The sequence below is a fragment of the Cynoglossus semilaevis genome, chromosome 1, assembly GCF_000523025.1.
Source record: "Cynoglossus semilaevis isolate Cse_v1.0 chromosome 1, Cse_v1.0, whole genome shotgun sequence".
In the NCBI taxonomy this organism is placed as follows: Eukaryota; Metazoa; Chordata; class Actinopteri; order Pleuronectiformes; family Cynoglossidae; genus Cynoglossus; species Cynoglossus semilaevis.
The window spans coordinates 26958979-26978880 of NC_024307.1; the positions used below are offsets into that span (position 1 = coordinate 26958979).

Below are 19902 nucleotides of genomic sequence, written 5' to 3' on the forward strand. Positions count from 1 at the left end.
ACACTTTTCTGCTGTTGTTGTTCAAAACAATACCTGAATAATCTCTGTTTTCTTGATGGTCTTTTATTGTATGCGAGAAGCTGGGTGGAGGCTGGACTCCAAGTCTCCAGACTGTTTCCTGTGAACTGGTGTTCTGTGGAAACCCCCCTCCTCTTCTTAACGGAGTCACTGAGGGAGACAGTTACAACTACGGGGACTTTGTCATGTACTCCTGTCTGCCTGGCTTTTACCTGAAGGTAATAAAAAGCCTGGTGGCATTTCTAAGGAAATTAATTTCTATGACAGGACCTGTAGAGAGTACAGATTTAATAAGATAAGACTTCATTCATCCCACACTGTGGTAATTCAGTTGTTACAGCAGTAGGATAGACATGTAGTAGTAAAAGTAAAACAGCAGGGTGGACATAGGATTTACAGGGTGATTAAAAAGTAACAAGAAGGTAAACATAGGATTTACAAGGTGTGATACAAATATCAAAGAGAATAAAACAAAGCCTCATAGTGCTGTGAGACTCCAGGGTGTGAGTAATTCTTACAGTCAGACCTCAGAAAGTCACATGATTTCAGGAATAAATGTGCTGTTAGGGAGGAGCTGAGTCACTCTGCTGCTGAGCTGCTGCTCTCTCTCCCCCGCTTCTTAACACACTTTGGAGTCACAGTCCATAGACTCACACAGTATCAACAAGTTTCTTCATTCACAGCAGACTAAACCCTGTTGGACTGATGTTCTTTTCTTCCTTTTCTGTCCCGTTCACTTTGTGACAGGGAGACTCAGTCCAGACCTGTCAGGGAGACAGAACATGGAGTGGCACCCAGCCACTGTGTGTAGGTAGGTTTATGTTCACAGACACAAACTGCAGTTGTCGTGACACATGCCTCTGCCTTTAGCCTCTAGAATGTGTTAGTCATGAAGGTACTGTATAGAAGAGCATATGAATTACCCAGGAGCTCAACAGACATTTGTATATTAAAGCTGCAAACACTCAACATTCTTGTCTGTGCTGTCTGTAGTCCAGTCCTGTGGACCTCCACCCATTGTAGAGAATGCCGACGTACAAATTAGACAAGAGTCAAACAATGCCACATACATGTGTAATGACGGGCTGCAGCTGGTCGGCCCCAAGACACTTACCTGTCTCCCTAACGGCACCTGGAGCCTTCCAGCTCCAACATGTAAAGGTAGAGCACTTAAAACTTTAAAAGTTAGACACTTGACATCAGTCAGATATTTGACCTCTGTGCTTTACTTCCAGCAGCTAGAGGCTGTGTAAGCCCCAAACAGATACTCAATGGCAAAGTGCAGGAGCACAACTTGAACACTGGGCGTGCTGTAGAGTTTGAGTGTGATAAAGGCTACAGACTGGTGGGAGATCCTTTGGTGGTGTGTATGGGAGGAAACACCTGGAGCTCCACCTTCCCCACCTGTCAACGTGAGTTCTTCAGACCTAGATAGCAAACAGAGACAAAGTCCATAGTCCGTAGTCCATGGTTCACGGTCCATAGTCCATAGTTCTTTGAGTAGGTCTGTTTGAGTAGGTCACAGAGACAGACACAGAAGTTTACAGCTAAAACAAACACATCACACACACGTGCACACACATACAGTACATACATACATATACACAGTTGAATATGTACACCTAAGATAATCCTACATCTTAAACTCTAAATACTCTGTGTCCTAGTCTGAAACTGTCTTAACAACGACAAAACATTTGACCAAACAAATGTCCCCACAAGGACATGTTTACACACACACACACACACACACACACTCACTTTTCTAGTGACTGTAACAGCTGGTCACTGACTTCCAACTACTGTACATTCACTATGAATCACAGCAGTCCACTGGACTATGATCAGTTGCCAGTAAAGACAGTCAAACCTGTGAATCACTGACTTGAGTTCATCCACCATTTCTGTCCACTGCAGCCAAGTCCTGTCCAGCACCACCAGGCTGGAGGGAGGACAGTGATGGTGACAGACCGCAGAAGGAGTTCCATGTGGGGCAGTCTGTCCGTGTCACCTGCCCCAAAGGTCAACAGGTGAAAGGCAGCGGGACCATCGCCTGCAGACCAGACCAGAGCTGGAGTCCCATCAGTTCTGTGTGTGAAAGTAGGTTTGGATACATTTAGAGGCTACAACCACACAGACGTACTGTCTCATTTCACCTTATATGTATTGTTTCATGTGTTCATATAAAAATAATCAGGACATTTTCTGTGCAGAAATGAGTGTTTCCTAGATGAGATAATGATAGTCCAAACAACAGGAGTCGATATTTCATGTCTGTTGTCCACACCTGAGATAATGATAGTCCAAACAACAGGATTCGATATTTCATGTCTGTTGACCACACCTGTCAACCTGCCTGTGGTCTCTGTCTGCTCTCATTAACAACATCAAACACACACACAGTTTACGTGCACGGGTACTCCTCACCTCCTCACCTCCTCACCTCCTCACCTCTGCTGCTCCTATGGCAACCTTTGTCAGACCAACCTCTCATCTTTCATGTTTGTGAATGAACACAACAAAAAGCTGCTCACGTTGCTATGGCTGACTGTTTGTTCTGGCACCAGTGTTATTCTCCTGTCTGCATGCCTCACTCAGACTCTGGGAGTTGTCTCCCCCCCCTCACTCAACCACGTTCCGTACAGAACAGCCGATTGTATGTCACATGTGGCCATGTTGCATGGGCTTCTGGGATAAAAGGAAGAAACATGGATTTATTTGTCTTGTTTGTTTCTTGTATATTTGTGAGTGAATACAGGGAGTAAACCAGCTCTTATGGACGTTCACTAAAAAATTATTCAATATCTTCCCCTTATAAAATAAGATTTAAACTCTGTTTACTTGGAATGAATGGATCAAATGTTTTTATTATTATTATTTAGTGAACTATAATACAAAAATAAGGTGTTTCCTAAAACATACATGGTTACTTTTGATTTTCAGATTTTTTTCTCAGCTCTGTCCTTTAGAATTAACAAAACTTGAAATGATTTGATGAATAGGAAGAAGAAGAAACTTTTCTTGACATGTTGGACAGTTTATCCTAGCTCTACACTGCTGTTCAGCGTCCTAGTCTAAGCTATGATTCTTTTTTTGTTCGTCTCCCTGTGAGCTTTGCTGCTTTGCTTTAATTCTGACACTGTTATCTTCTCACTCTTAGATCCATGTTGTGAGTCTAAAAACAGAAATGTGCTTCAGACCGGCAGCAGTTTTTTACAGATATTCAAAAAAGGTTATGGAGCAGTTGTAGTAACTCGTATCTGGGTGGTTCCATCTGGGCTGTTGTGCAGGGGTGTCCTGCGGCCCCCCCCTCCATGTGACCAATGGGGTGGTGCGGGGGGCGGTGTTCCAGTTCGGGGATGTGGCAGCGTACTCGTGTTTTGCCGGCTACACCATGGAGGGCGTTGGGAGGAGCAGGTGTCTGGAGAACGGCACCTGGACGCCGCCTCCTGCGTGCAGAGGTAGAGAGACCCAACAGTGGAGACTCCGCCCTCTTTTCCAGTTCACTTACTGCTTCAACTGACGCCATGCTGCTGTTTCTAATACTGTTCTGGAATCTTTACTTATTATCTTCAGCAGATCATCTGCTCTGAGGAGGAACTTAACTTTTCTGTAAAACCGTCTCCTCAGACCTTCCTCTGTCTCTGTCTCTGCATGTCTTCATCTGTCACTCACACACCTGAGAGGTTCTAAGGCCTTATAGGATGCACAGTCGCAGTAACATACTTCTAAACTCACTACTGCTACCACAAAGAACTAGCAGGAGAGTCAAGCCACCTGACAGAAACAGAAAATGAAATGCAAATTAACTTGGTTGAACTGGAGCAGTTCTTTTCAAAGTGTGAGGTGTGAATGAATGAATGGATGGATTTTGATGTGATGCAAACAGGCCGAAAAATTCAAATGTGTCAGAATGAAAACCAAAAATAACACATTAGTGTGGGATGACACAGAGTTTGGACAGCACATAAAATAATACAATAATAACTGTGTGGTTGTTGAGGCTGCGGCGCTCCCGGTGGTGGTTACTGTCATTGCTCTTGGTGCACCAGCTGTTGTGGACAAAACTGAATGTCAAACATGAGTCCATGAAAATCCAAACTCAAATAACCATTGTCATACTGCAGTACTAGAGTCGTTCTCCCTCTCACTGTACCTGGAACTAATCTGTCATCAGTGCTTACTTGTTCACGTGTTGTCCTGCTACAGACTTTATTTTTCTGGTTTCCAACTCACTGGTGTTCTAATCTCCATCCTCTAGGGGCGATTAGTGATAACTTTGAAAATCACTGCCCTATGGTATCACTCTGTGACCTCATGGTGTGACCCACATTGTTCCATTTAAATATAACTGTTGTCCAATAATTCATTGACCTGGACATCACACTAATTGTGTGTGTGTGTGTGTGTGTCCATCTTCCTCAGCTGTATGTTGGCTGCAGTGTCAGAACGGTGGTGTCTGTCAGCGACCCAACATCTGTTCCTGTCCAGAGGGTTGGATGGGCCGACTTTGTGAGGAGCGTACGTATAATAACCCCTGACCTATGACACTATGTTCACACTGAACACCCACCAATCACCTTAACAATGTGATGTCAACAAACCGTCAAATCAGCAGATAAGATCCCAGGAAGTCCAACCACTGATGTTCTGATTTACTCAGTCAAAGGTCACACATATTTGACTGAGAGACTGATGAAACACCACAGATACTCAAATACTTTTCTTATCTTAGTTTAGTCTCATATCACAGTCTCAAAGTCTACACCACACAGTCTACATGTCAGCACCACAGTGTTGACATGTAGACCGTTACGACGCGTAGACTGTTCCGTCATGTAGACTGTGTGGTGTTGACGTGTAGACTGTTCCGCCATGTAGACTGTGTGGTGTTGACGTGTAGACTGTTCCGCCATGTAGACTGTGTGGTGTTGACGTGTAGACTGTTCCGACGTGGAGACTGTTCCGACGTGTAGACTGTTCCGACGTGGAGACTGTTCCGACGTGTAGACTGTGTGGTGTTGACGTGTAGCCTGTTCCGACATGTAGACTATGTGGTGTTGACATGTAGACTGTTCCGACTTGTAGACTGTGTGGTGTTGACGTGTAGACTGTTCCGACGTGGAGACTGTTCCGACGTGTAGACTGTTCCGTCATGTAGACTGTGTGGTGTTGACATGTAGACTGTTCCGCCATGTAGACTGTGTGGTGTTGACGTTTAGACTGTTCCGACGTGTAGACTGTGTGGTGTTGACGTGTAGCCTGTTCCGACATGTAGACTATGTGGTGTTGACATGTAGACTGTTCCGCCATGTAGACTGTGTGGTGTTGACATGTAGACTGTTCCGCCATGTAGACTGTGTGGTGTTGACATGTAGACTGTTCCGACTTGTAGACTGTGTGGTGTTGACGTGTAGACTGTTCCGACGTGTAGACTGTTCCGACGTGGAGACTGTTCCGACGTGTAGACTGTGTGGTGTTGACGTTTAGACTGTTCCGACGTGTAGACTGTGTGGTGTTGACGTGTAGACTGTTCCGTCATGTAGACTGTGTGGTGTTGACGTGTAGACTGTTCCGACATGTAGACTATGTGGTGTTGACATGTAGACTGTTCCGACTTGTAGACTGTGTGGTGTTGACGTGTAGACTGTTCCGTCATGTAGACTGTGTGGTGTTGACGTGTAGACTGTTCCGACATGTAGACTGTGTGGTGCCAATGTTTGACAACAACAACTCATTATTTGACTTCCTGAGTCTCCTGTCTAATTCCAGCCATCTGTATCCTGCCCTGTCTGAACGGCGGCCGCTGCGTGGCCCCCTACCAGTGTCAGTGTCCCAGTGGGTGGACGGGCACACGCTGTCACAGTGGTGAGTTTCCTGCTTGACACAGTGATGCGTTCACATGCTGAGGCGGGCTAAGACTTAAGAGGATTCCTGTCATGTCAGCACCGTTGCCATGGTCACCCTGACTCATGAAACTGACAACAATTTTTACCCCAATTATAAACAACTACAGCTGCTTTTTCTATAAATAAATCACAGTCCTCAGGGACCTGTTGAGTTTGTGGAGGAGATGGTGTGTCTGTCGGTGAACTGCTCACCTTCTTACACCAAAGTCCACAGAAAAAACCAAGGATTTTATTAATCAAATTTAATTACTGGACATGAACTTGGGAAATGAAGCAGCTGCAGATGAGGAGTCTTAGTTGTCGGCTCAAAAATCTGAAAGTGTAATTTATGATCAACATTCTGTGAGCAGCAGAGAGCAGAACACCACTATACACTCACAGTGGCCTAGTTGACATGACATCATTTTTTAAATAACACTTGAGCCAACAGATTTATTCCCTGTGGTTCCAATGATTGTGATGATCAACCCTGTGTGTGATCTGCAGCTGTGTGTTCATCTCCGTGTCTCAACGGAGGCAGATGCATCCGACCAAACAGGTGTCACTGCAGTTCAGGATGGAGCGGACACGACTGCTCCAGGTGAACTCAAACGACACCCACACTCTGGTCCTGTCACCTACATCACAGTGACCTGAACATGACTTCATCAAGCACATTCAAGGATTTCCAAAACCCTGCCTAATCCATGACATTGTCCTCTCTGTGTTTTCAGGAAAAGAAGATCAGGATATTATCACTTCTAGTCCTCCACGCAGCTCCATGTGAATGGTTCAGGGTAGGGAACTCTTCTTGTATATTTCAATGACACATCTGTGTTTCTCATCTCTGCAAAAAGTACCACAGAACAAAAGGGAAAACAAGCATTTTCTGTAAAATAAAGCTGTATTTTTTCATATAGAGACTCCACAGTATTAAACATATGCTGCTATAGAAACGTGTACGATGTGTAGAAACTGTTGATGCCATTTGTCTGATGTATATGTGTAAACTATTCTCACATTTTTATTAAAGCATAAAATACCATGAATAAACACTACATGTCGCTTTTTTTTAATCAAATTCCATATTAACAAAATTTACCTTCTTAAAGTTACCTTCATTATGTTAAATATGTATCTATATAAGCTAAATCCTGCCTAATTTTTCAGCAAGTCAACTTTTTGTACCATGATGTTCCCACACTGGACTCACTCCATCCCTTGTCTTCAAATCTAATCTAAACTCCTTTATTTCTAATTCATTCAATGCCGTTTCTCCAGAACTGACGTGAATGAAGACACCACAGACTGCATGTAAGGTTTTCCTTTATTTTATTTCATTCCACCTTGTCTTTTGAGTTAAAAGTTGATGATTACATGATGTTGATAACCAGTCTGCACTGACATGGACTCAGGACGTATGTCATAATGAAAGACTAGATGAGTTATGGACAGAGACTAACAGGTTTGCTGTAGAACGTGGACCCATTTGGGGATTTATTCTTTTTCATACTGCTTCACTGCAGCCCTCAGTGTGTCCGAGTTTGCACCTGAAAAGGAGTGCACCTAGAGGACAACAGAGGTTATTTCAGGATGTAAGTTTATCAAGTCAAAGACCATCTTCGTCTGGGCTATAGAATCTGGACAATAATCAAACCTTACCCGCTTTTCGTTCCTATAAAAGAGGAATGTGGGCATGCAGTTGATTTCACATTCTGTACTGACGTCCTGCAAAACAAGAGTTGAATAATGAACATATTATACATATTTTAATTAATATTTATATTATTTAATATCCATTCAATATTTCAATAAAGCATCTAAATTAGCAGAGACATGGGGGGAAATATAAAGACATTTCTGAGGTTAACCTCTCAATTTCCAGAACAGAGTTAAAAACCTTTATCAAAACTAGAGCAAAACACTGCAGACAAATCTCTGTTTTGGTCACTTCATTTTTTTTATCCTGACTGAAAGTGTGTACAACTAACTTGGTAGTTGGTAAATTAAGCTAACTGTTGGCCGAGAAGAGCTTATAAGGTTGCGATAACAATAATGTATGTAATTAACACTCATGCTTTATATTTAGCCAACTATAGCATCAGCTGGCTAAATATAAAGCAACAGTCTCAGAGTTCAAGTCTACATCGGGGTAAAAGTTGGTGAAGAGGGAAAACCACAAGTTAGTGTAATATGTGTAGGAATAAAATAGTAATAATAGCAAAAACAGTCAAAATAGAAGTTAGCTCCATGTATCCAAACCACACAAAACATTTGGCCACAAGTTCTGGAAGACATTAGTCACAAGGTAAAATGTTTGCTGGAAAAGGTTGATGGTGCAAATTTTTGGACTTACGTCAGCCTCATCTACATCCACCTTCAGGAAAACCACGTTCTTATACTGATTTGCCAGTTCCTAGCAGAGAGAATATCAGAATATTAAAGAAACATGCGACTCCAACAGTTTCCTGTTATTCTGTGAATCACTGCCAATCCTGCCAAAAATCACTGCCAAAAAAGCAAATACTCACTTCAAACACGGGAGATATGTTTTTGCAGGGTTGGCACCATGTCGCTGTGAAGTCCACCACCACCAGTTTGTTTCCAGCTCTCTTCAGCTGCTGAGTGAAGTCATTCTTAAAAACAAAAACAAACAAAAAACTCTTAAAGATTGTTCATTGACTGTGATGCAATTGCTAAATCAAAGAACAAAAAGCAAAACAGGGCTTCCCAGGGCAACTTTCAAACACTTTAATGTCTAATTAGTAATTTCAGACTTTTCCAGGACCATTTTGCATTTACATCATATAGAACCTCTTTAAAACAACATACAACATAGAGTTCTGACATGGCCACAGAAGTTAGTTTCAGACCGTTCATATACCGTTAGTTTTCCCAAAGCAATTAGCCAATCGCTGGTCCTGAACGGTAGCTTTTTTAGATTGACACGTGGACAAGGTTTACGGTACGATTAAAATTATACTGAAGGACAACTTCACTCATAGACAAGAGCTTTTCAAGCCTTAGCGCTCTCTGCTGGGGGGCGGAGGGGACGGGGGGTAAAGTGCTTTTCGTATACAAGTGTTTAAATTGTGGTGGTAAACACACAGTACTTCAGTTTATACATAATATATTCATTCTTGTACTTGCTAGGTCTCACACACCGATAAACTGACAGCCACCATTTTCACACACACCAGGAAACTCCCGGATGTTAGGAAATCCTCTGTTTCGCATGCTCGTTGTTAGGCGTCAGTTAAAACCCCTTCACCGCAGTTCCCCGCCCTCGTCAGTACGGACGACTCGTGAGCTTGTTAGTCACAGTAGCAATATACATAACCGTATATCAACTAGTGAGAAAATAGCGTCAGTCCAGTCATACACATGGTGACAGAAATAGGAAGATTGTTTCGGATTCGATGTTAGTGACCGAAGTTTACTTTCTAATGACGCAATATTGTCCTATTTATGCTAAAATCCTGTCTGTGCTAAATCAAATCTTTCATACAAATACAACGATGTGAGCATATGCTTTTTAACTATTCAATGCGAAAGAAGTACTGGAAACTATGCATAAACTTACATAAGTGTAAAAAGGAATGTAGGGGTGCGACAGTGGCCAGTTGATGTATTTTTTTTAGAACTACGGAAACGATGGAGAATAAAGTCTCTCCCGACTAATGTTAATCTAACTTTGGCGTTGTGTTCGCGCACGCGCGCCCACACACAATCATGTACCGTATTCTAACTGACATTACACAATGATATGGGCCATTCGCTACAATCGTTAGCTTCATGGCGTAAAGTAAAGAAGTGTGTCGCGCTCCCTCAACATTGCAGTGGAGGCAACGAGAGTGGGAGGAAGCGCGGGAGTCACCGATCAATGGGGAAAACGGCAAAAATGCTATATATCGTCAAAATGGCGGCTCTTCAACGCGAGAATCAAAAATATCCAGAGTAACAACAACTTACGTAATCTTTCACTTCGTAAACCATCGTGACGGTGGATGAAATCTCGTGCTTCCAACAGAAACAACGTAGTAGAATGTCTTCTTAGAATGCGACACGCTGTATTATAATGTCCTTTCAGTCAAGCTACATCAGCGAACTCTGACAGCGGAAATTACTGTCTGACTTTCACCATAAACGGCTCCGTAGTCCTCAGCTTACAGTTATGTTTCCCACTGCTGACTTTTATTTTGAAAATTCGCTCAGACGTCACATTTTAGATTTTTATGTTTTATGCATAAAAAAGAACGTGAAACATTTTCCAAAGGGCAATCCACGTTATAGATTTTTTCAACGCGCGTTCTTGATTTTTGTTTTATATTTACACACGGTTCTCGATGTATTTACAATTAAATGATCATTTCTGATTGAACAGTGTCGAAATTGAATAGTATTTCGTGTCACAGTGACTCAACAAATTCCGTCTTACGGTAAACTGAGTCATCGCAGCTCAAATTTACTGAACGACAGCGCCCCCTATAGATATTTAATCAGTATATCACATTCAGTAAAATATATTATAAATATCTATATTTCAACAACCAGAGATTCAGCGTTTTAAAGATTTATGTGACTTACTTGTCACAAACTCAAAAATATTTGATTTACTAAAATGTGTTTCTTTCCATCTATTAATGTTTAAGCAGCACTCCATTCATCATTACAGGGTGATTTTCAAGTGTTTTGGCTAACATTTATGCAAGGCCTACTTTTTTTGGCTCGCCTTCAGCTGTTATTCTTATGGCTCAAAATGCATGCCTTGTTGTCTGATTGTATTACTAAACAAACATTAGACATAGAACAACTATGTGAGATGACGGTCTTAGTTAACAGATTTTAAAAGGTTATTTGACAAGTTTATCGGATTGTTCAGCTAAACCCTGGGTTTATATCAGACTCTGCTGCTCCTTCTTCATAATCATTATCATCACCACCACCTATTCCTATAAGTTAACTAAAAGTGTGTTAATCAAAAGGCTACACAACAGCACTATAATTACCTACAGCAGTGGACATGAAGTGTCCTGTGTCACCATGGAGCGAAAGCTCTCTGGGCCTCATGAAATTCAAATGAGGGGCTGAAAATAACCAATTTCCTGATGAAAAAGGTTGAGCATGGCAGCAGGAGACGTGGTTACTACACTTCACCAATTACTGTCCAACAACAAAGGTCCCTCATTTTCAATGGGCTTCACTTCTCATCAGGTGGGATGCGCATAAATTATCAGCAGATGCTCATCAGCCTGAACTGATTGAAGTCAAGGTCTGAAAAGGTTGTTTTTAATTGTGTATTTTCAGGACATTTTGAAGTAGTTTGGTTAAAAAGAAATCACCTTTCTATGTATGGTTATTATTTAGTGAGGCAAATTTGTCCATATTGTTAACAATGTTTTGCTATTTTTCTTGTTTTTGAGTTCATCTTGACATTGTAAAGCCAAACTATGAATCTTTGGACTACAATACACCAGATTTTGACCAAACTATGAATCTTTGGACTACAATATACCAGATTTTGATTTTTTTTTTTTTATCATGTATTTCTGGACCACCGTGCGTCCTAGTTTATTTTTGATTAACTCTTTTTTATTATTGTTTTTTTTTTTTTGCTTGGTTTAAGCTGTGGACTGGTGAACTGTCCAGGTTGTCTTGGCTAAAATAAGGTGGTAGATTCTTTGCAACTTTCCCATGTTTTGCATGACCCTTTCAAAATCTAAGCTAATTACTTGCTTCTGGGTTAACTTCTAGCAAGTACTGCAAGCACTGCAATTTGCTGCACTACATTTAGCTACCTCTGGTGCAAAAATACTTTTCTTTTTAATTTTTTTAAGCATTTTACAAATGTAATTTTTTTAAATGAAATGTTAAGCTATTGTATATGCTTTGCAGTAAAATCTCAAATTTAAAGCAAAACTTTTATTTTAATCCTGTTTTCAATGTAATGTAGTAAAACTAGGTCTATTATTGTGAATACATTTTGAATTCAGAAAATAAAAAAACGTCCTAGAATACCCAATATGCAAAATGTGTTCATTTTTATGAGGCTACAAACGAGTAATACAAATTCTTAAACATGCTGCTATGAAAATATTCTGTTGGTTTTCCTTCATGTTCCGGGAACCGCTTTATCCAGGTTTCATCATCACACAGCCACGATGGCTTTGCCGATGTTCTCTCCTCGAAACATTCCCATGAAAGCAGCCGGCATGTTCTCAATGCCCCTGGTGATGTGTTCACGACTGAGCAGTTTGCCCTGCAGAGCAGAAACATATCAGACTCTAACATTACAACAGAACAGCAAACACCATTTCAGGTGAACTAAAGTAACACCACTCTCACCTCCTTCACCCATCCCATCAGTCTCCTAAGTGACTCAGGGTGTTTGTTTCCCCAGCGGGACTGCATGAAGCCTTCCATCTTCAGCTCCTTCATGATAATAGTCAACTGTTGGTACGGCCCTGCAAGACAAATAACAGATTAAAAATCTACTACAGAAAAATCTTTGAAACAATGGTGGAACCAGACACCAGTCACGTGTTTTGGCCCCCCTGTACGACATTGCCCTCTTGTGGCCAGAAGAGATAATGCACATAAACAGGAACGCACCGATTTCCTCTTTGTATGTAGTGTTTTTTTGTTTAAACACTTTCGGAGCTATTTTAATGTCTTTAAATGATTATCATTTATTCTTTACTTGAGCAACGAAACCGCTGCTAATTTACTGTCATCTGTTTCCAACGTTCAAATGTTCAAGTTCTGAACTTTAAACAGACAAGTTCAAGCACTTCTGTTTGTTTTGTTTTTGTGACAACAGTTAGACAACAATTGTTACGACATAAAAACAAAGTATTGCTGTGTGTTTTTTTATCAGGATTATAACTTAGAAATGATAGTGAGGATAGAGCCCACCTGTCTGTGGAGTGGTGTCGTTGTACACAGAGATACTTCCACACACAGCTATTCTTCCAAAATGCTTCATCTGCTGCAGGGCTACGTCTGAGAACTGTCCTCCCACCTGGAACCAGAGCAGTCCTGTCAGCTGCACATACTCTAACTCCACTCATTGATCCAGATAAAAACACTGCCTACGTTGTCAAAGTAGCAGTCATAACCGTCTGGAGAGGCCCTCTTCAGCGTCTCCTCCAGGGAACCAACCGTCTTGTAGTTGAAGGCCTCGTCGAAGCCCAGCTCCTTAAGGAAGGCTACCTTCTCATCAGAGCCTGCTGAGCCCACCACCTTACAGCCCTTGATCTTAGCGATCTGGCCCACCACAGAGCCTACAGCTCCAGCCGCAGCGTTCACCAGCAGGGTCTCACCCTCCTTCAGTGCCAGGACCTCCTCGATCCCGTACAGCGCCGTGAGTCTGGAGGGAGGAGGGAGTGAAAATGTTGATGTGGAAGCTGCAGAGCACCAGGTGGACATGATCTACGCCAGACTTGGAACATCAACTCCTGCTGATCTCTGCCATAACAAAGTTGTCCATAACAATTACACATCCACGCCGGGAACCGCTTTATCCAGGTTTCATCATCACACAGCCACGATGGCTTTGCCGATGTTCTCTCCTCGAAACATTCCCATGAAAGCAGCCGGCATGTTCTCAATGCCCCTGGTGATGTGTTCACGACTGAGCAGTTTGCCCTGCAGAGCAGAAACATATCAGACTCTAACATTACAACAGAACAGCAAACACCATTTCAGGTGAACTAAAGTAACACCACTCTCACCTCCTTCACCCATCCCATCAGTCTCCTAAGTGACTCAGGGTGTTTGTTTCCCCAGCGGGACTGCATGAAGCCTTCCATCTTCAGCTCCTTCATGATAATAGTCAACTGTTGGTACGGCCCTGCAAGACAAATAACAGATTAAAAATCTACTACAGAAAAATCTTTGAAACAATGGTGGAACCAGACACCAGTCACGTGTTTTGGCCCCCCTGTACGACATTGCCCTCTTGTGGCCAGAAGAGATAATGCACATAAACAGGAACGCACCGATTTCCTCTCTTTGTATGTAGTGTTTTTTTGTTTAAACACTTTCGGAGCTATTTTAATGTCTTTAAATGATTATCATTTATTCTTTACTTGAGCAACGAAACCGCTGCTAATTTACTGTCATCTGTTTCCAACGTTCAAATGTTCAAGTTCTGAACTTTAAACAGACAAGTTCAAGCACTTCTGTTTGTTTTGTTTTTGTGACAACAGTTAGACAACAATTGTTACAACATAAAAACAAAGTATTGCTGTGTGTTTTTTTATCAGGATTATAACTTAGAAATGATAGTGAGGATAGAGCCCACCTGTCTGTGGAGTGGTGTCGTTGTACACAGAGATACTTCCACACACAGCTATTCTTCCAAAATGCTTCATCTGCTGCAGGGCTACGTCTGAGAACTGTCCTCCCACCTGGAACCAGAGCAGTCCTGTCAGCTGCACATACTCTAACTCCACTCATTGATCCAGATAAAAACACTGCCTACGTTGTCAAAGTAGCAGTCATAACCGTCTGGAGAGGCCCTCTTCAGCGTCTCCTCCAGGGAACCAACCGTCTTGTAGTTGAAGGCCTCGTCGAAGCCCAGCTCCTTAAGGAAGGCTACCTTCTCATCAGAGCCTGCTGAGCCCACCACCTTACAGCCCTTGATCTTAGCGATCTGGCCCACCACAGAGCCTACAGCTCCAGCCGCAGCGTTCACCAGCAGGGTCTCACCCTCCTTCAGTGCCAGGACCTCCTCGATCCCGTACAGCGCCGTGAGTCTGGAGGGAGGAGGGAGTGAAAATGTTGATGTGGAAGCTGCAGAGCACCAGGTGGACATGATCTACGCCAGACTTGGAACATCAACTCCTGCTGATCTCTGCCATAACAAAGTTGTCCATAACAATTACACATCCACGTGGGGCTCAAACCCAACAACGTGAGATTATTACCGAGTCCCAGAAAACTACGTGGGGCTCAAACCCAACAACGTGAGATGCTAGAAACTAGAAAGACTTCCAATGAGGAAAAGTTCACTGGATTCTCACTCAGAGTCAGTGGTTCCACTGGTGAGGTCAGACCCAGAGCCCCAGCACCGTTAGCTGCTGCTGCTGCTGCTGCCTAATGTACCTGAATCTGAATCTGTGCTTCTACTGACTTCACTCCTCTCACCCGGGCATGCCGATGGTTCCCAGAGCCAGTGACATGGAGACGCCCTGAGGCCAGTCGGCCATGATGGGAACCAGGTCTGATCCGTCACTCAGTGAGTGACTCCTCCAACCACCACGGCCAACAACGTGACTCCCCACAGGAAATGCTGGGTTTTTACTTTGGACCACCCTAAGGACGACCAAAAAAAAAAACAACAGAGAAAAAGAGAGTCACTAATCACGAATCGTTGAGTCCAGGTTGCCACGACAGCCGGTTCTGCTTTCGGTTGCTTCACAGGCTGCGATTAAGAACAAAGTGAAGGAAAAACAACATGCAGGATTGAAAATGAGGTTTTTGAAGTAGAGTCATTTATTCCATGTGTTGATCAACAACGACAACAGAGGCAGCGTCTGAACTCAGAGCCAGAAACATTTCTCTGACATGAGTCAAAGTCTGCAGTAATGACCAGCAGCTGCTGTTCTGTCCCACTGCAGAACACGTGTCTAAACATGCAGGTTCTTACTTGGCCACTTGAGTCCCGATCATCACTTCACCTTCCTTCAAACGAAACTTACTGAAGGGCCTTAGGAGAGGAAACAAGGCTCTTATGTTCAAAGCATGCAGGACAAATTTATTTTTTAAGACTTTAAAATGTTTCTCTTTAATGCTGATGTTTACAAACCTCATGTACGGGTCCACACTCAGAAACACTGCCTCTAATATCAGCTCTGAAGAGGGAAGATGACAGTGAGCTATTTACTGTACAGATATAACAGAAGTGAATGATAAAACGGTCCTACATTTACATCCATCTATTACTGAATAAAGAGCAAAGTTCTCCATTGGTTCAGGATTAAATTATTTTATTTAATGTCTGTTTGGTGAATATTAGTGTTAGTCTTGGATTTAGTCTTTTGACTAAATAGTAACTTAGTCCCAGTTTAGTCAATAGACCGGTGTTCATTTATCTTTAGTCGACTGGTGAAACATTTCCTATATTCTAAATTGGATTTTACTGACCATTATTATTGTTAATATTTGTAATAACATATACGTAGACATACTTAGTAACACTAAAGTGAAAGTTATTTCATGCAGTAGAGTTACACAGCACACCACTGCATACAATGAAATGTGACCTCTGCCTTAAACTCATTACTTTAGTGAGAAGGGGCAGTTCCAGCTCGGAAAGCAGTCTGTGGGGACGGTAGATTCAAACCTGTGACCTTCTGGACACATGTCTGCTTCTTAACCACCAGGCCACCACAGCCCCTAAAATGTTTACATGAGGCTGCGATACAATTGACTTCTAGCTCATCTTGAATAGCTTATTTATTCAATTTCATCATTGTTTAGCGTAACTTCCTGTTTATTTTTTGGTCCAGGACCAATGAAAGTAATATACAGTCAACAGTAATCGACCATGGAGCCTGTTACAATCACACGTCTATTGTAATTCAAAATGGGACTTTTCATTCACCTCCATCCTTTGGCTCGGGAACCTCCTCCACCTTGAGCTCAAAGTTGCTGGGCTTTGGGAAGCCGTCGAAGTACTTGGACAGGATCCACGTCTTAGCCTTGACCATGATTACTGGGTATTGGCTCAAACGTCCTTCAGCTGAAGTTTCTTCTAACATTGACAGTGACGAGAAAGTAATGTGAATGTTAGCGAGCTCAAAATGACATTAGAACTTAACAGAATCAAGCTCCCTCCATCAGCAACTGTGGCGATGTGCAGGAATGGTGCAGGTTGGAGGTTGGAGGATGAAGCCTCTGTGGAACACTATAAACTGTATGTAAAAAAAACAAACAGTGCTATTGATCCTGTAAACTACGGCTGCTGGAGAAAACTATCTTCTCGTTTTCTTCTACGTCATTACAAGTATTATTATTAGTGGAAGTGAGGTTGTGAGTTCGCATGGCTGAGAACTGGAGTTACGCGCTTAACCTGTATGTCCATATAAAACAGTCGGGGAAATGCGTCCACAGTTACATAATAACATCATATTTTGATTAACTATCGTTACGGTTAATCACTGAACTTACCAGACGTTGGTTCCCAAACACTGACAGCAGTCACCGCAACGGGTTTTCAGGTCCTGTTAACCAAACAAGAGGGGAATGGAGAGGGAGAGTGTGAGAGAGAGAGAGAAAGTGTGAGAGAGAGAAAGCCGAATGGGGTACGATTCGGATTGGCTGTAGGTGTGACGGCATCTGACGTTACACGTAAACGTAGAACGTGCTACGGACGAGTGACGTCTACACCGTTTGGATGTTTGGCGGGCTAAAGCTAAACCGCTAACAAACTCGGACGGGGGTGCAAGGAAAAACTGTATTCCGTGAGTGTAAGAAAAACTGATATAATACGTTTACTATTTTTTTCATGAAAGTATCTTCCGTATCGGATTGTGTTGTTAATAAAACGTATGTTAATGAAACATGTAGTTTTTATTAGTTCGCTACTATTTGTAGCTCTTAATCAGATGCGACCTAGCAGCTGTGGCGACTGTAAATACTCCATCCGCCATGTTTAGTTGAAAAATATATTACTTAAATACCTTTTAGAATTGTGACTTTAGGAATAGTAACTGTAGGAAAGTGTGCACAAAATTGACACACTACAAATCAAGTACTTATTGCCACAATCGATAAAGTCGAGAAAAGGTAAAATAAGAGCAGCTAAAGAGTGTGATGAATTGTATCATAGGAATGAACTTTCAGTTTTCATTTAAAAAGATCAAAACGACAAACAAACATTTTCACGACTACTTTCACTCAACTATCTGTACAACCTGTATGTATTTATTACAATAACAAGGTTGAAAAGGTGCTGATCCACCATGTTAGACGGTGGCTCCTTTGTGGCGGTCCTGGACCGCCTGGGTTATCCTGGTGCATCATCCCTGAAGGCCTCAGAGTTCGACTGGTTATTTGACTGCGCCCCGGAGAATCGTCACTTTTTGCGCTTTGTATGTCAGTCCCTAAACCGGAGCAACGCTGTCACCACGGAGGAGGTGAAGGCTTTTCAGGAGCTGCGAAAATCCGGCAAATCTATTTTGGATGAAGCAGCCCTGAGCCAGGTCCTGAAGACCGTTAGCACTTCGGAAGAAAGCAGTGGACCTGCCTCATCATCTGTGTTTGCAGCAGAGGGCGATGTGGCCATCGAGGACTTGGAGGCAGAGCTTCATGCACTGTGTAAAGAAAAAGAGCTGAAGCAGCGACGTTTCAACAAGCTGCAGGCCATGGCCACTGCTCGTGCAGATGTGGACTTACGACTCTCTGCAGAGCTGGAGAGTGCTGGATGTAAGCTGAAGGAAGCCAATTTTTCTGTAGGAGCGCAGAACGCTGACACCAACAATCTGCTGGAAAACCTCAAAGATGAAATCAAGAAATTTGCTTCATTTGTTCCTGATCAGCCAGAAACATCCAGGAAAGCTACTGGGGAATCATCCAAAAGTGTCTTCAAAACCTCTCCAGTTGTCCTTTCTCAGCTTTCCTTGGATTCCTATCTACGTCAGGAGCAGCTGAACACCAAGACACTAGCGGCTTATACTCAGAGGCTTTTCTTCCAGGGCATCTCGGACATTGTTGAGACTTCTTGCTCGGAACGCTTGCAGCTGCTCGACCTCAGTATTTGTGAAGACGCAGTGGAAGAAGAGGAGAAAGTCAGGGAGGACCACAAAGGAACAGAGGAAGAGAAGCAGGTGTTGGAACGCAGGAGAACAGAGATGGCCAGGCTTCAGTGGTCTCATATTGTCACACAACACCAGCTGATGCAGGCACTGGCAGAGGAGAAGAGTGTCAGTGCTGCTCTGGACTGGCTCTCAGAGCACTCATCTCATACCAAGGTAAGACAAATAATCCAGTGTTGTTCACAGTCTCAGTTTGGGTTTAGTAACTAAACTATAACAATATCTGTGCTCCTTAAGAGCATTTCCACCTCCTCTTCGCTGCATGTACGAGAAGGCGTGTCCATGAAGGAGCTTCAGGCTGTGGAGGCTGAGCTGTTCGCTCTGCTTCACGGACCAGTGGTGGCTGCTCTTAGAGAGTCAGCAAGGCTCCTTAATGTGCCAGTAGTGAGAGGAGACCTGGCTCTGCAACTGGCCCGACAAGACTTCTACACCTCCAGACAGGACCAGGTTGGTACACAGAATATATTAGTACACGCTAATATGACAGTATGTGCACGTATGAATTATATCCCTTTCACCACTGGTCCTCTCAAAGACATTTTGGTCATAAAACTAAATGCTCCTAGGTTCGTGACTACCTCCTTCGTCAGAAAGCCTCCTTCGACCTGCTCCTTCTGGCTCAGGAAATGGAGAGCAGGCGCTGGAAGACATGTCGAGAGCACCTGGCAGAAATACAGAGTAGAATGTTAAAGGAAGCTGAAGCAGCAAACCTGAGGTTTGAGTCCCTGGCACAACCTGATCTGTCCATCAATCCCAGGCCAAACCCTATCATTAGCTGCAAAGATGCAGCCTTCAGCAGGTAAATCACACCAACAGCCAGTGTCAAACAAACCGTAGCTAACAGTAAGAATCTAACAATTAGGAAATACAGCTAAGGGATAAATAATATAAAAATACAGACAAGACTTGTAAGAATCAAATAAATCCTAGCTCCATCTGACCTAAACGGTTGTGTCTGTTCATGTGCCACAGACTGCTCCAGATCTTGGACAGTGTTTCAGATCACAGCCGGTCTGAACCTTTTAGAACATATGAAGCTCTGGATCAGGCTGCTTCTGACCTGGCAGGCAACATGCGGGCGACCCGAGACGCCCTGGGTGGAGCCGGTCGTGAGCAGCGTTACACAGCGGCTCGCGCGGAAGGGGACTGCGCAGCTTCTTACCACGGCCGTGACG

The 19902-nt window shown here is 43.0% G+C and overlaps 6 protein-coding genes across 13 annotated transcripts in view; 3 read left to right on the top strand and 3 right to left on the bottom strand.

Moving 5' to 3' along the window:
* The window catches only part of svep1 (sushi, von Willebrand factor type A, EGF and pentraxin domain containing 1), a 67918-nt gene extending 60954 nt beyond the window's left edge, over positions 1-6964 (top strand). For 5 of the 7 annotated variants that reach the window (XM_025058637.1, XM_025058645.1, XM_025058634.1 and 2 more), the window contains 10 exons: positions 81-236; positions 766-829; positions 1012-1179; positions 1254-1430; positions 1936-2118; positions 3309-3479; positions 4444-4539; positions 5791-5886; positions 6414-6507; positions 6641-6964. In XM_025058637.1, the coding sequence (XP_024914405.1) occupies positions 81-236; positions 766-829; positions 1012-1179; positions 1254-1430; positions 1936-2118; positions 3309-3479; positions 4444-4539; positions 5791-5886; positions 6414-6507; positions 6641-6671 (1236 nt within the window). In that variant the 3' untranslated portion in view covers positions 6672-6964. The remainder of the gene's footprint in view (positions 1-80; positions 237-765; positions 830-1011; positions 1180-1253; positions 1431-1935; positions 2119-3308; positions 3480-4443; positions 4540-5790; positions 5887-6413; positions 6508-6640) is intronic. The other 2 variants (XM_025058639.1, XM_025058646.1) reach the window with 2 other exon arrangements.
* Positions 6965-7221: 257 nt separating this feature from the next.
* On the bottom strand, positions 7222-9925 carry txnb (thioredoxin b). The gene is made up of 5 exons (NM_001294226.1): positions 9879-9925; positions 8438-8542; positions 8263-8322; positions 7569-7634; positions 7222-7472 (listed from the first exon to the last, which is right to left on the bottom strand). Exons 1-5 carry the CDS (start codon positions 9900-9902, stop codon positions 7404-7406), a joined length of 324 nt encoding a protein of 107 aa, NP_001281155.1. The 5' UTR covers positions 9903-9925; the 3' UTR covers positions 7222-7403.
* Positions 9926-11928: 2003 nt separating this feature from the next.
* Positions 11929-13349, bottom strand: LOC103388663 (prostaglandin reductase 1-like). The gene is made up of 4 exons (XM_008323768.3): positions 13002-13349; positions 12822-12927; positions 12252-12370; positions 11929-12165 (listed from the first exon to the last, which is right to left on the bottom strand). The coding sequence occupies exons 1-4, from the start codon at positions 13332-13334 to the stop codon at positions 12055-12057; spliced, it is 669 nt and encodes a 222-aa protein (XP_008321990.1). The 5' UTR covers positions 13335-13349; the 3' UTR covers positions 11929-12054.
* Positions 13350-13412: 63 nt separating this feature from the next.
* LOC103388318 (prostaglandin reductase 1-like) lies at positions 13413-17223 on the bottom strand. Of its 2 annotated transcripts, none has more exons than XM_008323253.3 (9): positions 17082-17223; positions 16516-16665; positions 15718-15763; positions 15559-15618; positions 15057-15224; positions 14392-14665; positions 14212-14317; positions 13640-13758; positions 13413-13553 (listed from the first exon to the last, which is right to left on the bottom strand). In XM_008323253.3, the coding sequence occupies exons 2-9, from the start codon at positions 16619-16621 to the stop codon at positions 13443-13445; spliced, it is 990 nt and encodes a 329-aa protein (XP_008321475.1). In that variant the 5' UTR covers positions 16622-16665; positions 17082-17223; the 3' UTR covers positions 13413-13442. The 2 variants fall into 2 exon arrangements, with proteins under 2 accessions (XP_008321475.1, XP_016887755.1); XM_017032266.2 differs by having other exon boundaries at positions 16516-16662; positions 17082-17174.
* A 20-nt stretch (positions 17224-17243) lies between these two features.
* The window catches only part of haus3 (HAUS augmin-like complex, subunit 3), a 3986-nt gene continuing 1327 nt past the window's right edge, over positions 17244-19902 (top strand). The window contains exons 1-5 of the mRNA XM_025061801.1: positions 17244-17374; positions 17854-18883; positions 18965-19174; positions 19294-19526; positions 19700-19896. Coding sequence (XP_024917569.1) covers positions 17876-18883; positions 18965-19174; positions 19294-19526; positions 19700-19896 — 1648 coding nt within the window. The 5' untranslated portion in view covers positions 17244-17374; positions 17854-17875. The remainder of the gene's footprint in view (positions 17375-17853; positions 18884-18964; positions 19175-19293; positions 19527-19699; positions 19897-19902) is intronic.
* The window catches only part of poln (polymerase (DNA directed) nu), a 36171-nt gene continuing 33570 nt past the window's right edge, over positions 17302-19902 (top strand). Inside the window, exon 1 of the mRNA XM_017032178.2 lies at positions 17302-17380. The gene's annotated coding sequence lies outside the window, so the exon portion shown is untranslated. The remainder of the gene's footprint in view (positions 17381-19902) is intronic.

Coding starts and splice junctions, on each gene's coding strand:
- LOC103388663 (XM_008323768.3), bottom strand. CDS start 13,334: ATGTCCACCTGGTGCTCTGCAGCTTCCACATCAACATTTTCACTCCCT. Junction 12,928..13,001: donor ATGACTGCTACTTTGACAAC/GTAGGCAGTGTT, acceptor CTCTGGTTCCAG/GTGGGAGGACAGTTCTCAGA. Junction 12,371..12,821: donor CGACACCACTCCACAGACAG/GTGGGCTCTATC, acceptor TTTGTCTTGCAG/GGCCGTACCAACAGTTGACT.
- LOC103388318 (XM_008323253.3), bottom strand. CDS start 16,621: ATGGTCAAGGCTAAGACGTGGATCCTGTCCAAGTACTTCGACGGCTTC. Junction 14,318..14,391: donor ATGACTGCTACTTTGACAAC/GTAGGCAGTGTT, acceptor CTCTGGTTCCAG/GTGGGAGGACAGTTCTCAGA. Junction 13,554..13,639: donor TGATGGGATGGGTGAAGGAG/GTGAGAGTGGTG, acceptor TCTGCTCTGCAG/GGCAAACTGCTCAGTCGTGA.
- txnb (NM_001294226.1), bottom strand. CDS start 9,902: ATGGTTTACGAAGTGAAAGATTAC. Junction 7,635..8,262: donor TGGATGTAGATGAGGCTGAC/GTAAGTCCAAAA, acceptor CTTGTTTTGCAG/GACGTCAGTACAGAATGTGA. Junction 7,473..7,568: donor TTTATAGGAACGAAAAGCGG/GTAAGGTTTGAT, acceptor GTTGTCCTCTAG/GTGCACTCCTTTTCAGGTGC.